Raw genomic sequence first — 17220 nt, forward strand, 5'->3', positions numbered from 1 at the left:
CTATTCTACTATATATTTGTGTTACCTTTGTGTTATGAAACTATTTAATCTTCAAAATAAGAAGTTTAATTTATTTAAGTGGGTTATTTCGTACTGTATGTAGTTGGAGAGTAACTATGTACATTTCCAGTATTATTCTGATGTACAAGAATGATGTAGGCTATTATTTTCATTTTCTTCTGCTTGTTTTGTTGCCTGGACCTACTATTCTACTTTATTTGTGTGTTACCTTTGTGTTATGAAACTATCAAATCTTCAAAATAAGAAGTTTAATTTATTTTAGTGGGTTATTTCATTTGTGGTGGAGAGTAACTGCATTTCCAATATTATTCTGATGTACAAGAATGATGTATGTGTTAGTTGCTTGAGCTCTTCTACTTTTATGTTATTTTTTTCTGCTTCTTGTATTACATGTTCTCAATTGACCTACTGTTGTATTTGTGTTACCTTTGTGTTGTGATACTATTTAATCTTCACAATAGCGCCCAAACTAAGAAACTGTATACACTTATGGAAATACTTCAGTTGTGCTGAACCCCTAGTATCTTTTATTTATTTGTTTATTTATTTTCCTTTTGGTTATTTTAGTTTATTTATTTATTTAATTTATTCATCTTAAACTCTCTATAGGGTCTGGTACTCAAAGGTCAAAGGTTTTTTATTTGTCATTTCTTGTACGGTGTACACGAGATGAAATTGTGTGCTCCTAGATTAAAAGAAGTGCAAAAAATCTGAACATTCAAATAGAATAAAAGCATACAAAATAAAATCCTATGTTAATTAAAAAGATAATAAATAAATACTCTGAATAGTAATAATAATTTTAAAAAAGCAGCAACCTTTATAGAAGGTGTTTTTGATTTCCTAATGCAGGTGTGATTTTTCTTTCACTGTGATTTGATTTGCACATATGGACAGAAATGAGTATGTCATTGTATTTGTTCTTCTTGTTTACATGTTTAATAAAGACATTTTTTTTTTAAAGAAAAAAAAAGAAAAAGAAAAGAAAAGTCTTCACAATAAACCAAAACCGGAATTGCAACGCTTTTATTTTGAAAACCCCTCGACAGGAAGTGTTTCCTTCTTCACTGGTAGAGGACGTCCGGGCGGTCGGTCGGCGACATTTTGTTAGCTTCTTAGCAAAAAATAAACTGATCACAGGGTCGTGTCGGGGACAACTCGGTTGTCCACAAAGTTTCACCCCCAGTCCCCTGACAGCTGAGCAGCTCAACATGTGGTACGAGATCCTGCCCGGCTTCGCCATCATGACGGTGTGCATGATCATCCCCGGCGTCGCCACCGCGCAGATCCACAAGTTCACCAACGGAGGAAAGGTGAGCAGAGAGATGTGGTGGTGACCGTGTTGTTGTTGTTTCTGTACTTTGATCTGCTCTGATTAAAGACAGTAATGCTTCCTGCAGGAGAAGAGGCTGGCCCGGGTCCCGTGGTACTGGTACCTGATGGAGAGGGACAAGCGCGTCTCTGGAAACGGACAGTACCACCAGTCCAAGGTGAGTCCACATCATCCACGCGTCAAGAGGCTGCTGCACCATTATTGATGCCTTTTGTCATTATTCAGTACAATACAATACAATACATATTAATTTATATAGCACATTTAAAAATACAACCCAAGCTGTCCAAGGTGCTGTGCAATAAGACAAACAAGCAAAAACTAGTAACAATACAACTAAATGGGATACAAGTAATGTACAGTAAAACATGCAATACAACAAAAGTGAAGACATATAAAACTAAAACGCCAAGGAAAGAGATTAGTTTTAATAGAGACTTAAAGTGCTCGAGTGATTGTGCAGTCCTAATATGCAGAGGTAGGCTGTTCCACTTCCACCACAGACTCCCCTGGTTTTTTTTATAGGGGGTTTGCACATCCACTACCTCAGTTCAGCTCTGTTTGTGACTGTCAGCCCTTTTTTCTCTTGAGAGTTGTTGTGTTTTATCTCCAATAACAAAACAGAACCAACCACCACAGCACAGATGTTTACATTTATTAACATCCACAAACAAATGCACAGGTATTGGTGTGTCAGCATGTGACAATCCACTAGCACTTATGAGACTCAGCACATCTGACACTTACTGACTACTGATTTATGTATAGTTAGAAAAGGCAATATGAATACCGGTATGTTACATAGCTTTACTGGAGTGATGCCAGGTTCTCCAGACTAACTTTGTTTTACGAGGAGCACAGTGGCCCCCAACTTAAACTTTAAGGAGCACAAGCAGAAAATTTAGGGGTGCACATGTAAATCCACTTGCAAAGCAAATATTCTCAATCATTCCCCTTTCATTCACGATCCTTACACATATCGGCCTGCCACCTGTAATGACAGATTCAAGATATTTGAGTCGTCCATTTAATGTTTCACCAGTGTCAAAAAAAGAAGGTAAATTTACTGGTTGTGCAAGTAAATGAAAAATGTACTTATTATGGGCAAAATGCCTCCATTCAGGGGCGGTATGGAGCCCTGAGTTACACTACCATGTTTGACAGGGTCAGAAAACCTCCCAAAAACATTACTACCACCAGCTACCACCTGATCAATAAGATTATAGCCTCGTTTCCAGTTGGATCACTGAAAGTTGAGGGTAAATCCTAAATGGCTGACACAGCAGAAGAAAAGTGAATGAATGAATTCAATGAATTTAGGACTTTCTTCCATTATGAAAGTTTTTAAATTGTCTGTTTTTTAAATTAAACATGTAAACTGATCATCCCAGTGAACTTTGCACATAAAATAATATTGAAACAACTCATCCGTTTTAATGTGACTGTACTCCTGATACTCTCTTCTTTTTTCTCAACAACAGGGACTTGAGAACATCCACTAACGACCAGGAATATGAAGACTCCCATGAGAAGAAAGTCCTTTGTTGTACATTAAAAGATTATATTTAACATTCGGCTGTTTGTTTTTCAGTCTTTTAAAGCGGCTGTTCCTGTTAAACAATTAAACTGTTCCACACTGGAAATCTTTTGAGGCTTCTTGGGTCGTATGTTGGAAGAGAGTGGGCTTCTACCTTCACAAATGCTTTTACACCTTTTGTGGATTTTATACTTTACAGCTGATAATTCACTGTTGTGCTGGAGAAATGTATCAGTGTCTGTTCATGGTGGTTATGACACATCTACTGTCTCAGTCCTGAAGCACGAACCACCAGCCACTGAGAGAAGTCAAACTAATCGCATTGATCTGATTGAAACATTTTATTATTAAAACAAATAAGAACTAAATGAACCAACTGCAATAATAATTGATTACAACCCCTTTGGTTACAAGAGCCAACCATGCTGTACATTTTAGTTTAAAACAGGAGCTCGTATAAACCACTGTGAGTGAAACAGAGAAGTTATTCCCCTAAAGTGCACTATAATAGAATAGAATACACGGTGGTTCACCGGCTTGTTTTTTGAGAAACATGTAAAATAGGAGAGCATAGCTACACAAACCATACCATACTAAGAGTTTCAAACCTATTCTTTTTTCCACTTAAAAAAAAATCTCTTAGGACCCATGAAAAATACAATCTACAATAAAATTGACACTTTAAAGGGATACTTCTACTTTTACCAATCATTACTCACCGTCATGCCAAGGAAGGGTTTGGAGAATGAAAGAGTCATCAAAACGCTTTTGGAGTTCCAGGGGGGGTCCGGCTGGCAACAGATTTTCATAATAATGGCGGCGGATAGAGTTCACTTTTGAATCGTCCAAAACACACACTATGAAACATCCAAATACCTCCATACTGCTCGTCCGTACTGACCCAAGTGTCCTGAAGCCACGACATGAAAAAATTAATTTGATCTCTGTTTTTAGCGTTGTTGTAGTAGCAGCTCCCAGTGGCTGCACAAGATTTGCTGCGAGATGTTCTTCCGTGTTTACAACAATGAACAAACATCTCGCAGCAAATCTCACGCAGCCACTGGGAGCTACTACTACAACAACGCTAAAAACAGAGATCAAATTAATTTTTTCCGAACAACTTTTTCATGTCGCGGCTTCAGGACACTGACGAGCAGTATGGAGGTATTTGGATGTTTCATAGTGTGTGTTTTGGACGATTCAAAAGTGAACTCTATCCGCCGCCATTATATAAAAATCCAGCTGGACCCCCCCTAGAACTCCAAAAGCGTTTTGATGACTCCGAAAGTTCTCCAAACCCTTCCTTAGCATGACGGTGATAAAAATAGGTGATTTATCGATTTTGGGTGAAGTATCCCTTTAAGTTGGGACCCACTGCTCTCAGATTAGATTTAAAAAGAAATGTGAAAACTACAAGATGAATTCATAGTGAAAATTTATTTAGCATTCTCTCCATGACAATAGGCAAAAATCTTACAAAACAAAATGATGGTTGAACAAAATGAAAGACTAGTTCCAGAGGGGAAACGGGAAGGAAACAACGCAACTAAAAATACTGTTCAGAGTTGAACTTGTACACATTTCTTTACAGTTAAAATCCTCCCTCCACACTGTACAATCCCCTAAAACCGAATATAATAATCCACAGACAAAAAAATAAGGATGTCTGACGAAAGGAAGCGTGATGTTCACTTCTCCTCCTTGCCCTTGGTTTTCCTGTACACCATCTCCCTGAAGCTCGACAGGATCTTGCTCTCTCTCTTCCTTCTCTCCTCCTGGTTGAACGACGCCAGCGCTCTCTTCTCGTCTGCACTGTAGATCTGGTTTTCCTTTCTCAGACGCACGGCCTCCATACGACGATGTCTGCGGGGGGTCACATGTGAGAGATCGTCAGTGTTGCATAAAGACCAGGCGATAACTTCTTTAGTCTGCTTCATTTCTATTCACTTTCACATTGTGTTAATATACAGTGGGCAAAATAATTATTGAACGCGTCAATAGACTTGCATGGTGAGCATACATAGAGGCAATGGGGGTTAAATGCATTACACTGGTTTTTTTTTATGAATGTACTGTCAGTGCTCCTTGGCTCTTGGAGAACTCTTCTTAGTATTCCTTTGCTCTGTCAGAAATCTTATGAGGAGCAAGTGGTCATGGCCAGTTTATGGTAAAATTATGTTTTTTTTAGTTCTGGATAATGGCACCGACAGATAAAACGGTGCATTCAGACACGCCTGTAACCGATGCCATCAGTGTGTTCTGCAAAATAAGTTTCTGAAGGTCTTGGAGCTCTTGGTGTGACACCTTGGTGATGAGAAACCTTTTCATAGGCGTCAACCGGACTAAACCAGCTGATATTACTTTGCACTGATAGGGGACAGGATTACTTTCGAAATACTGACAGACTCTAGCTGCTTTCTTGGCTTTCCAAACCTTTTTGCATCTCCTCCTTTTCTTCATGTGTTCAATACGTATTCCCTGTGTCATTTCACTTTATTACACATTACTTAAAGCAGTAATGTTAATGTTAAGTAATGTCTTAAGCAAGTAAGCGATCCGGTCGTTTTGGCTAATGCTGCGTTCCAGGCAGGCTTTTGAAACCATAAATTACAGCTTCAAGTCACAACTTACGACTTTGTAGCGTTTCAGGCAACCCACTCGTGTTTTTCCGACCTGTTTTACCGGTGAAAGTCACTATAACGGCCACTCGTAACTTCCGACCCGTGAACTCGTACCAGATCGAACTGGTACGACTTCACAGGTCGGAAAAACACGAGTTACGGGTTTCCTTGAACGCACCATAACAGTCCTCGTCCCTACGTCACCACATTCACGCGCATCCCTTGGCTGCACACACAGCCCTGCATGCCGTTCTCTCTCCTCATTGGATAAAACTTGTAGGATACGAGAAAAGTTTTCTCCTCGGCTCAGAGCAGAGCAGAGTGACTGAGAGACCCGTGTTTCGGTCCAAACACTCTATGTAAGTGATTGCTGTCGGAAGATATAACTATTTAAGACTTATATTAACACAAATATATCACTTACTTCTGCTTTAATTTATGGATTTAAATGTTTGGATTTCTTTGTATGTGTGCATTACTTGGGTTGTTGCTGACATCTGGTGAAAATGTCATCTCAAGAGCTCTATTAGAAATATATTTTCTAAGAAAAATATTGACGCGTTCAATACTTATTTTCTCCGCTGTATAATATGGTAATATTGAAGAGTTGTTAGTCCTGATCTACGAGCTTCACTCACCTGCTGCCGCTCATCACGTAACCAGACTTCTCAAAGTTTGCGATCTCGTCGCTGGTCAGACCGATCTCTCCTCTTCTCGGGATACGTTTGCCTGCTTTCACGTACTCCGCCATCGCAGCACCTTCACCTGGCAGCAGGGCGTGACCAAAACTGGAGGAAGAGAAACGTGCACTTACTATAAACAGGCTGAACGATTTTACAATAAGAGTCATTCGGTCAGGTCGTGGGATATGAAGGTATGACATCATTGATGTGTAAGTGATAAAACTGTATGAGATCTGTAAATACAGATTCTGAACTGAAAAAAGTAAACAATATATTTCTAATATATTGTTTACTTTTTCTTGACACAAAGATGAACACAGAGCTCTGGGAAACTATCTGAACTTTTATAGATTAAACCCTTAATTGTGGTACCAAGAAAATAATTGTTCCTGTCCTCTGTGTATCTGTTGTCTTGGAGTTAAAGGAATAGTGCAACATTTTGGCAAATTGGCTCATTGCCATAATCGCTATAGTCATAGCAGTAGGTTTGTTACCTTTAATTGTCGGTGGAAGCTATTTTTAGAACGGCGGAGCAGAGCCGCGAGCTGCTCAGAGCTATGCTACGGAGGCTAATGGGATTTCTTGATTTCTCTCATCAAACTCATCTCGTGGACAAGTTGTGACCTGCACATTCACCACACTATGAGATAATAACAGAACGTTACCAGACAGAGTTGTTTTTGAGGTAAATTCATGCAAAACCACTGATGCGCGCTCCCGTCGGAGGCAGTTTTTCATCAAGCAGTCTCTGCATTTGCCTCTAAAACAACTCTGTCTCGTAACACTCCGCTATTATCTCATAGCGTGGTGAATGTGCAGGTCATAACTTGTCCACGAGAGCGTTTTCGGAGTTGTTGGATTGTGTATTTGATGAGTTTGATGAGGGAAACCAAGAAATCCCATTAGGCTCCGTAGTGTAGCTCTGAGCAGCTCGCGGCTCTGCTCCGCCGTTCTAAAAACAGCTTGCACCGACAATTAAAGGTAACGAACCTACTGCTAAAACTGTAGGGATTATGGCAATGGGCCAATATGCCAAAATGTTGAACTATCCATTTAAGCAGCAACAGACAAAGAAAATAAGCTGAACACAAAAGAACCACTGCAGAAAACTGTCCCTTTGGCATCGCTTCTCCGTTTTACGTTTCATGAATCTCGAGTGCTCTTCCAACGGAGCAAAGGTCAAGCGGACTCACTCTAAAGGCCGGTCGTCCTGGGACAAGTGGGTGAGCGGAGCTTCGGGGCCGACCATGTGCTCGTCGATGCAGGTCTTCTCCACCCACATCACCCCGTTGGGATCCTCCTCCTCCTCCTTCTCCTCCTCAGACTCCTCGCTGCTGGACTCGCTGGACTCCTTGCGGCTCTTCTTCGCCTTCTTCTTCTTGGATTTCTTGGACCTGTTAGGAAACATGTGATGTTTATTATGTTCTCCTCCGTGAGTGGGAGTCTGAGCTGGGAGTCCCCCTTTCTATAGAATACTGGGAAATGTGTCTTTTGAATATCCATCGCTGCTCAATAAATGCTAGGCTAATTCAGTTCAAAATGATACATGGATTACATTACTCAAAGCTAAAAGTTAACAAAATGTATCCTAATGTATCAGCACTGTGCAACAAATGCAAGAATCAGGTTGGAACACTCACTCGTCAACTTTGGACGTGTCCCAGTCTTCACTCATTCTGGTCTTCAATATTTGATTTTTACTCAAAGGCATTTAAAAGGTTGTGTGAACCGTGCCCCTTAGTGGCCATTCTGGGATCAGCGGGTGACTCGACTCAGTACTCTAACAATAGAAAGTCTGTACAACAGTCTCTATGTTTTGGTGCCATTTTGGCTAAAATACTTATCCTAAGACACTGGAAGTCAGATAATGTACAGGCAGGCTGGCAATTTTTGATAAAGTATGGGAGCCTGTATTAAAATATCTGAAGGATTTGAGAGTTTAATGCTACAATATGAATGATTCCAGCTCTGTTGTCCTATAGATCTCCAGCTCAGATCTGCACTTTTCTTTTTCTTCCTTTTTTTTTGTTGCTGTTGTTTACCACAAGTTGTGTAGTAATCCACCACATTGTCATATCTAATCTATTTATGTTTGATGATGCTGCCGTGTTATTGTTTGTTTTTCACATTTTTTCTTTTCTTTGTTTTGTTTATCAAAAAAACATATAAAACTATGATTGCTTTGTGAGAGACATGTATTCTATCATGTGCATTTGGCAATAAAAAGAATATTAAAAAAAAAAATGTTCTCCTCCGTTTCTATTTGAGTGAAGCTCCCGACTGCAGGTTCACACTTACTTTTTACTCTTCTTCTTCTTTTTCTTCTTCTTTATTTCTTCTTCTGGAAGATAAAAAACACAACAACTCAGTTTATAAATCTGAAGAAACAGATGCTATCGAGCTTTGACATATGAATGTAGCAGTGACTGTCTCACCGTCTGACTCTGACTCCAGCTCGCTGTCCTCCGAGTGCTTTTTGTTCTTCTTTTTCTTGGATTTCTTCTTCTTCTTCTTCTTCTTTTTCTTCTCTTCTGTTCACAACAAACAAGATTTCCTTGTAAAAATCAAACGATACACCACCGCGTCACAGAAATGTGTTCATGTTCACAGTACGCTGCGTAGTCTGTACCTTCTGAGCTCGATTCTGAGCTGCTGTTTTTCTCGTCTTCTTCAACTGGTGTGAACTCGTCAGAGCTGGGAGGGAAAAACAAAATAAAAACAACGTGAACTCTCTGCACGGAGAAAAGCACCGGAGAGTCAACGACCCCGATAACCAGCGAGTGTCACACTCCTCAACACACTGAACACGTTGTTATAAAAGACTCCAGTCTGCTTCACTTACTCTGGTTCCTTCACTCTGGGTGAATATCCCCAAACCTCGGGACAACCCAACTCACCGATCCGCTCCCTCTCCTGAAGACGCCTGCAACACACACACACACAGATGCAGAAGTCTGAAGAAACACCTACTGTAGTTATTGATTACATTTATTAAAATGAAATACACACATCCATTCAAAACATGAATAATTCATCTTTTTTTTTTTTTAATAAACAGAACTACAGTTGCAGACAATATCCATATGTTTGTTTGTTGTTTTTGTCAATGGATTATGGGGGTTATTGTGATAGCTAGGGTATGTTTTGACTTTGATAAGCAGTTAAGCATCTTTCTTGTTTTTGTTTTTTTGCACCATTGGAATATAAATAGTTAAGGCTTAATACATGAATATAATTAAATAGGCATGTACAAGCTTGTTAGCTCCTGACATATGCCGTAATAATCGGCTTATAAGTTTGATTGAATATAGTCTGGAAGGAAGATCGATGATGATTGTTTGTTAATTTTTACTATGTGCATATGATGAAAAAAACTACTGCTATTAATAATAATAATAATGATACTGTGATATCGATACTATCTCATCCTAGTTGGCAGTTTCAGATCACAGCTTTAAAAGAGACGGACTGATTTCCACTGTTTTGGTGTTTTCTGGGAGTCTGGACAGATTTGTGTAAATAATCATCTGTGTTGTCATCAGGGTTATCTATTTAACCAACAGCCTGTGGTACAAACTGTTATAAATAGACATTAATAAAGCATAGATATCAGAGAAAATCTTTTTTAGTGAGCTCCCAGACATCACTGGAAGTTCATCGATGCATTTCTGAATTGATCCTTTCAAAGGATGTCTGAAACATCATTCAACTTCTGCTCTGTAAATGTAACTGCACCGGCATAACTCATGGAAGTAATGACAAGACACACACACTTACTGTACGTTCACACCAAAAGCTTCCAAAGCGTCAAAAACGCTCGAGGGGGGGCGTCAGACAAGACAGCTCCCAAAACGGCAAATATTTTCAGCCGCTTTGGCCGCTCGTCAGGTGACTGACGTCAAAGTTCGATCGCGCTGGTCATTGGGGAGCCGAAATACAAAAAAAAGAAAAAAACAGGCAACCGACGGACATCTCTATTCTGACAGGCTGCCGCCGGTTGCCGCTTGACCGCGTCATAGCTCATTACCCTAAAGTTAAACCTGGCTCAACTTTTCATCTGGTGACGCTTTGGACGCTTTGGAAGCTTTGGACGCTCTGGAAGCGCGGCAACGCCTGTTGACGCTTTGGACGCTCAGTGTCGCCGGGCGCTCATTGAAAATGAATTGACTTCCGGCGTTTTTGACGCTTTGGAAGCTTTTGGTGTGAACGCACAGTTACTTTCTTTGTGTAATCTCCATAAAACTATTTTTTCTTTCTTTATTCGTTTGTTTCCTTTTATTGTTATTCGTTTATTCTGATCTTCTGTTTATCTGTGTAATTTCCCTATGATGATTTTTCTTTTATTACTATCATCATCATTTATATATTTCTGATAGTTCATTTGTATGTTGTGTTTTCTTTTTTGTATGACATCATATTTCATTATGTGGAGGGCAGACATCTAATAAGCTGTTTCAAAGAACTGTAAATTAACAAATTACTCCTTCAACTGTGTAAAATAAATCTAAATCTAAATCATGGAAGTAATGACAAGACACACTTTATGTAGCTAATCTCCATCATTTCGTTTATTCTGATCTTCTGTTTATCTCTGTGTAATTTCCCTATGATGATTTTTCTTTTAATTATTATTTCTGATAGTTCATTTGTATGTTATATTATCTTTTTTGTATGACAACATATTTTCATTACGTGGAGGGTAGACATCTAATAAGCTGTTTAAGTTCGCCTCTTCCAGACCAGCACTATAAATTATCAAATTGCTCCTTTAACTTATGTATTTTCAACTGGGTAAAATAAATCTAACTCTAACTCTGACTGTAGTCTAGTAGCCTACCTGGCGATGAAGGCCTCTTGTCGCTGCCGCTGCGCGTCGTCCCGCTGCTGCTCGTAGTAGTACTCGTCTCTGAAGCCGCCGTGTTTGGACGGAGGCTCCCGGGGCTCGAACCAGTGGTTGTGTCCGCTGCCGCCGCTGCCGCCGCCGCCGCCGCCGCTATTGTTGTTGTTACCCGTGTTGTTGCCGCTGTGCCCGTGCCTCTCCCTGGACCGGGACCGAGACCGGGACCTGGACCGGGACCGGGACCGGCTGCGACGGGCTGGACTCCCGATGCGGATCCGCCGGATGTTTCTCGCCTCTCGGAACCGCCGCTCCCGCTCCTCCCGCTCCCGCTCCCGGTTCCGCGGCTTCGGGAGTTTGGGTCCGAAGCTGTACGGGGACAAGCTCCGGTCCCGGCTGTCGCTCCGGTTGCGGCTGCGGGATCGGGATCGAGTCCGGGGTCTCCGAGCGCGAGGACTCCGCGGCCCTCCGCCGCTGTCCGAGCTCGACCTGTCCGACTGCGGCATGTTGTCGACCGACGGCCCTGGGGTTCACCACACGGCCCAAACTTTAAGATTAAAACTTTAATTCAAGTAAAACTGTTAGAGAAATAAAACAAACTGCGAGAACGACTCCTTCCTTCCTTTCTCCAAAGTACGCAAGCAAAACAAGCGTCCGTCTCCTAATAGAGTCCGGGTCTTCACATGCATACAATACACTAGTTCCGCTTATACTTATATTATTTATTAAAAAAAATAGTTTAGTTAATCAGTAATTATATTAATGAACACATAAAAATGCTGTAAGATATCAACTAGATCTTTATTTTTCTATATTACTGTTTTTATTTTATGTTCAACTTTTTGCAACGGTTTACTTTTTATTCAGTATGTTAAATATGCTTTTATTTTGAAGGTGAACCGGAAGTTATATCGACGCTAAGGGGACATAATATTTTTTACTGAAATAATATTCAGACATTATTTAATTCATGTTTTTTTCAAACATAAAGATAATTTAGTTGTTTATTGTATAATTATGTTATAATAATAATATATATATTTAAATTCCGTGCTCATTAAAGCGACAGCGCAGCGCCTCCTAGTGGCGGGTCGGTAGCGGACAGCAGCAGCCGTTAGCCATTGTTTGTAGCCCCGGATAAGTTACTGTTTACGGGAGGCGGTGGCTGCTCTGCTTAGTCTTGGCTGGAAACATCACGGTTGCAGGTAAACGTGATTGTTATTGTTTTATTTTTTAAACAAGCAGTGAGATCGTAAATGACTGGTTGTGTTTCCATGGCGGAGCTCGTGTGTGTGTAGCTACCAGGGAGCTAGGCCGCGCTGCGTCCTTTCATTAATGAAGAGGAAGAAGAGTGAAGGAGCCAGCGATACCTTTTGTTAGCCGGCTAACAAACACGTTTAAACTCATCAATAACAATAATAACAACAGCAGCAGCGGGTTCCTTATAGTAAATAACCCTCGCACTAATGATAAGAAACGCAGCCTAAGTGCTTTTCGCGGTGTCATTTGAGTCCAGTAATTCAGGTAGTTTAGTTACTGCAAGTCTGACAAACCTGTCGATTATTAGCTGATATCAACTAAAGGTAACGTTATCGTTTTTGTTTCCTGGTTAATAAAACAACAACATAGCTTTTATTTGTTCACATTCATACTCTGTTTATATAGTTTATTTGTAAATTACACGTCTGTAAACGCCATATGGATAATAGTAAGTCCCCAAAACACAAGTCAATGTGTAAAAACACAATTAGCTTAAGCTAACAAAACAGTCCTGTGTTAAATTAATTAATTAATTAAACAATTTGAAGCGCTGATTGAAATGTGTGATCTATTTAGGCTGCACTTTTCCCTGTCCTGTTTAACCACAGTGCATTAAACACTTGTATTCTGTACATCCCATTCATATCAATGAGGGTAGGCTAACAAATATCTGTATGAAGTTATATATAATTCAAGCAGTAGCTACATGTTTGTAGCCTCCAATATGATCATATAGTTCAGTCATTTCAGCTTTAGATAACTTGAAAGTTAACATGCAGGAAACCGAGTGAACATGTGCAAAAGAGAACCAGGACTTCCTGGTTTCATCTGATTTTGACAGCTGGGTGAGTTTGAGTTTGTAAAGCCAGATATGAGTACGACAAATGCTGGATTTAAGCCATCTCTTTAACTGACACTTTTACTAAGGCATCGATGTAGTTTTTGTTGTGTAATTTATTTAAATTTTTTATTTCTTTTCCCTTTTCTTTTCCTCTGCAGACATGCCAAGTCTAAAGCTGATATCTGCGACCGACACACAGTACCCAGCGTCTGTGCTGAAGTCCATGAACGAGCAGCGAAACCATGGATTATTCTGTGACGTCACCATCATCATTCAGGACAAGAAGTTCAGAGCTCACAAAACGGTCCTCTCTGCCTCGAGCACGTACTTCCACCAGCTCTTCAGTGTAGCCGGACAAGTGATCGAGTTAAACTTCATCAAAGCAGAAATCTTTGAGCAGATTCTCAACTACATGTACAGCTCCAAGATCGTCCGCGTGCGCTCCGACATGCTCGAGGAGCTCATAAACGCTGGACAGATACTCGGAGTGAGGTTCATTGCAAACTTGGGGTCTCCTTTATCTCAAGTCAAGGGTCTTCCTGGTTTGTCCAAAGAGACTGAAAGCAAAAGCGACACATCCCCGGAGATGATGCCGATCATCACAGAGTCCTTCTCGATATCCGCGGAGGAGTTCAATCAGACGAGCAAACGCGCGGGTAACGACGACGACGACGAGGACTCGGACAGCGATGTTATGTTCGTCTCACAAACAGATGCTCAAACCATAGCGGCCAAAAAGAAAGCCGACGGCGGTGAGATCATCGACGTCGACAACACGCCCGATTCAGAGAATGTAGCATCAAAGCGAAGTGAAGAATCAAATAATACGAGTGTAAAACTTAAAGATCAAGCGACAAACACGGTGAGAACGGCCGCTATTAAGATTCCCAGTCTCCCAGACCGCAGCCCTCTGCGCAGTCCGGACTCCAGCTCCAATAACTCGTCTTCCCCCGCCAGAGTTTCCTCAGGAAGCGCTCCCACGACGCCTGCCAGGTCGGGCAGCTTCACCCCCGAACCCACGAGTGCCTCTCAGTCCTCCGAGAACAGCGACATCCTGGGAGTCCACAAAAAACAAGTCTCGACTTCATCTCAGCAGGGGAACTTCAAAATACGGCTCTTGGACGTTTCCGAAAGCCCGGATAACCAGGCTAACGTTCCCAAATCAGCCATGGCGGCAAAAAAGACAGTGACACTCAACACGACCACGGAGATTGACTCCATTTCATCGGGCTGTAAGGTTTACGCCAATATCGGAGAAAATACCTATGACATTGTCCCGGTGAAGGAGGATCCGGGCGAGGGAGGCTCTAAGGCCAATAAAGGGAAGCGAGCGTTGATGTCGGCGCCTTTGAAAACCTTTGATAAACTATCGCCGCCGCAGAAGGCCGGCCCCAACAAGAAGAAGTCCAAAACGGAGCTGGAGGATCACTACGAGCTGATCATGGACGGGAAGACGTTCTACGTGTGCATCGTCTGCAAGCGGCCCTACGTGTGTCTCACGAGCCTCCGCCGCCACTTCAACACCCACTCGTGGGAGAAGAAGTACCCGTGCCGCTACTGCAACAAGGTGTTCGCCTTGGCCGAGTACAGAACTAAACACGAGATCCACCACACGGGCGAGCGGCGGTACCAGTGCCTGGTGTGCAACGACATGTTCATGAACTACCAGCTGCTGTCCACGCACTGCAAGCAGATGCACAACCAGGACCCGAGCGGGCGGAAGGAGAAGGACGACGCGGACAACAACCTGTACCGCCTGCTGCCGTGCAAAACGGTGCAGATGAAGTCGTACTCGTGGACGACCGACGGGCCCGGCGTCCCCGTCATCTCCGAGGACGGCAGCGTGCACCACATCACCGACGGCGGCGGAGACGTCCACTCCTCCACCCAGAGCAGGATGCTGAACTGGGACGACATCTTCACCGAGCCCGACGCGCACATGACGCCCGACGGCCAGCCGCGGTCGGCCATAAGCTCTCCTCCGCAGGGCGCCACGGAGTTTGACTTTGTTATACCAGAGACGTACTGAGCAACACGCGCTGCTCCATTTGCCTGTGCCTTTTAGGTGCCCCCACCCCCCCAATCCAACCCCCCCCACCCTGTTTTTGTCTTTGGGTCCATGTCAACAATAATGTTCGTCTAGTGTCGGCATCGCAGCATCCGGCTCCGTCACATCAGTCTTTTCCATTTAACAAAGATTTGTGGTGTAAGATAATTGCACCAACACGAAGAAACAGATGGTTGAACCAGCACATCGGGTAACTGATCTTTGGTATCATTGGTTAAATGATAATAACATCAGCAACTAAACACGCAATGAATCAAAAAAAAACTAACCCAGAAGGTTATATAAGAGGTGAAACATTCAAAAGCTGCAATAAAAAGGTGACGTTCATTTATAACTTTAACAGTAATGAGGAAGTTAAAGCTGCTGGAGGCTCGAGACTGGTGTTGATGTCTGATGACTGAATGATGACGATGATGAAGCTGAAGGATCTAAAAGCACAAAGCACTGAGAAAAAAACAAAACATTTAATTAAATAGTGCTCCGTCTCATTCCAGTAGTCATTTTTAACATTTAGGCCACGCTTCTGAAAGCGGTTGGAGACGTTACGTCGCCCAGTGAGCCCCCGTTTTAACAAAATAGAAACGGGGTTACCTACTTCAGTCGGCGTGAAACCTCAGCTGACGATTATGTAAGCAGGTGACCTTTTTCTTTTCTTGGTCATCACGATACATTCATGTATTTCTAGATCTGTAATAAAGGAAGTGAAGCCCCCCCCACCCACCTGCCCGCCGCCCCACAATGGAGTTAAACAAAGTTTCTCCAATGCATCGCCTGGTGCGTCAATCACTGACTATTTGAAGGATTAGGTGGAGATTTTATAACGGATGCGAGGAGGATTTTGCTTGAGTCGTTTGTTCCCGGTCTCCGTTTAGTTTGAGACCAACTTCTGTACAAGAGAATATGATCTGAAATATATTTTTTTTATTGTGTTATTGTTGGTGATCCCACATGTGGGTAATGTGGCAGGGAAGATATACATTGCTTATTTAATTTTTTCAGTGGTTAGTGAACAAATGTGGGTTCTGTTTTTGTCCATTAAACACATTCTGTTTTATTTCACTGCACCTTTTACATTTTTTGTTTTCTTATTTCCATGTTTTTATTTCTTTAAAATGATATTTCAATGCCATAATCTACAGGCTACATACTGTCGGCTAGAGATTTTGCATACAGATGTAATAATAGGATTGACATAAACTGCCTGTTTGTTTCAGTCCGTACAGATAGCACTTAGTGTCGGCTCATGGACAATATTTGTTTTTTGTTTTGTATATCTTTATTTTTTATTTTTGTTTTCCATTGTGTCAGAAGGTAGTGATCGGTCAGTATGAGTTCAAAAAAAAAAAAAAAATTAGTGCTAACATGGGAATCAATTCTACTTCATGTCATTCAATACATTTTCTTTTTTAATAAACAGATTAACATTGAATGTTGTACAGTATGTATTTGTTTTAACTTAAATCTTTTGTTCTTTTTTTTTTTTTTTTTTTACTTTTCAGATGTATTTATTAGGTTTATAGCTTAGACCTAATGAAATAGATATTAAACACTTGGGTCTGTTTGCATTTCCCAGAATGTCCTTTTTTTCCTGTCAGTTAGCAATGAGGATTGTGTGACAGTAAATAAATTATTTTACTATTTTAACACAGCTGTCTTGCAATATGAGCCTTTAAAAATCTGCTTATTTATTGTTTATGCTGTGTCAGTGCACTAACTCAAAGTTGAGGCTACAAAATACTGATAAGCAACCACCCTGGTGCTTGTCATTAGGTACACCTACTTAAAATTAACATCACGCACTAAAGGGAAACAGCATTCATCCAGTTTCCTGATGTAGTTAAACCAGATTTACAGTTTACACCCATGCAGGGAGTTAAGTTCAATGCAAAATAATGTGAAAATACGAACATCCTGTTTAATCCTGATGGGTAAATCTGCACAAAATTTGAATCTGTTCATGATTTCAGCCGACAACAACAATAGTTAATGAGGTATTGGACCAAAGTGGTGAAGGGGGGA

General features: G+C 41.3%; 3 protein-coding genes across 4 annotated transcripts; 2 read left to right on the forward strand and 1 right to left on the reverse strand.

Moving 5' to 3' along the window:
* Positions 1-1073: 1073 nt before the first annotated feature.
* Positions 1074-2997, forward strand: ndufa1 (NADH:ubiquinone oxidoreductase subunit A1). Its single transcript, XM_083980943.1, has 3 exons — positions 1074-1334; positions 1422-1511; positions 2836-2997. The coding sequence occupies exons 1-3, from the start codon at positions 1233-1235 to the stop codon at positions 2854-2856; spliced, it is 213 nt and encodes a 70-aa protein (XP_083837069.1). The 5' UTR covers positions 1074-1232; the 3' UTR covers positions 2857-2997.
* A 1322-nt stretch (positions 2998-4319) lies between these two features.
* On the reverse strand, positions 4320-11679 carry nkap (NFKB activating protein). The gene is made up of 8 exons (XM_083980936.1): positions 11033-11679; positions 9038-9118; positions 8825-8889; positions 8631-8726; positions 8494-8536; positions 7389-7589; positions 6151-6300; positions 4320-4754 (listed from the first exon to the last, which is right to left on the reverse strand). Exons 1-8 carry the CDS (start codon positions 11536-11538, stop codon positions 4580-4582), a joined length of 1317 nt encoding a protein of 438 aa, XP_083837062.1. The 5' UTR covers positions 11539-11679; the 3' UTR covers positions 4320-4579.
* Positions 11680-12123: 444 nt separating this feature from the next.
* zbtb33 (zinc finger and BTB domain containing 33) lies at positions 12124-17068 on the forward strand. 2 transcript variants are annotated; one of them, XM_083980933.1, is made up of 2 exons: positions 12124-12237; positions 13292-17068. In XM_083980933.1, the coding sequence occupies exon 2, from the start codon at positions 13294-13296 to the stop codon at positions 15160-15162; it is 1869 nt and encodes a 622-aa protein (XP_083837059.1). In that variant the 5' UTR covers positions 12124-12237; positions 13292-13293; the 3' UTR covers positions 15163-17068. The 2 variants fall into 2 exon arrangements, with proteins under 2 accessions (XP_083837059.1, XP_083837060.1); XM_083980934.1 differs by lacking the exon at positions 12124-12237 and adding an exon at positions 13094-13137.
* Positions 17069-17220: the final 152 nt, after the last annotated feature.

Source organism: Trachurus trachurus (genome assembly GCF_905171665.1).
Source record: "Trachurus trachurus genome assembly, chromosome: 10".
Classification (NCBI taxonomy): Eukaryota; Metazoa; Chordata; class Actinopteri; order Carangiformes; family Carangidae; genus Trachurus; species Trachurus trachurus.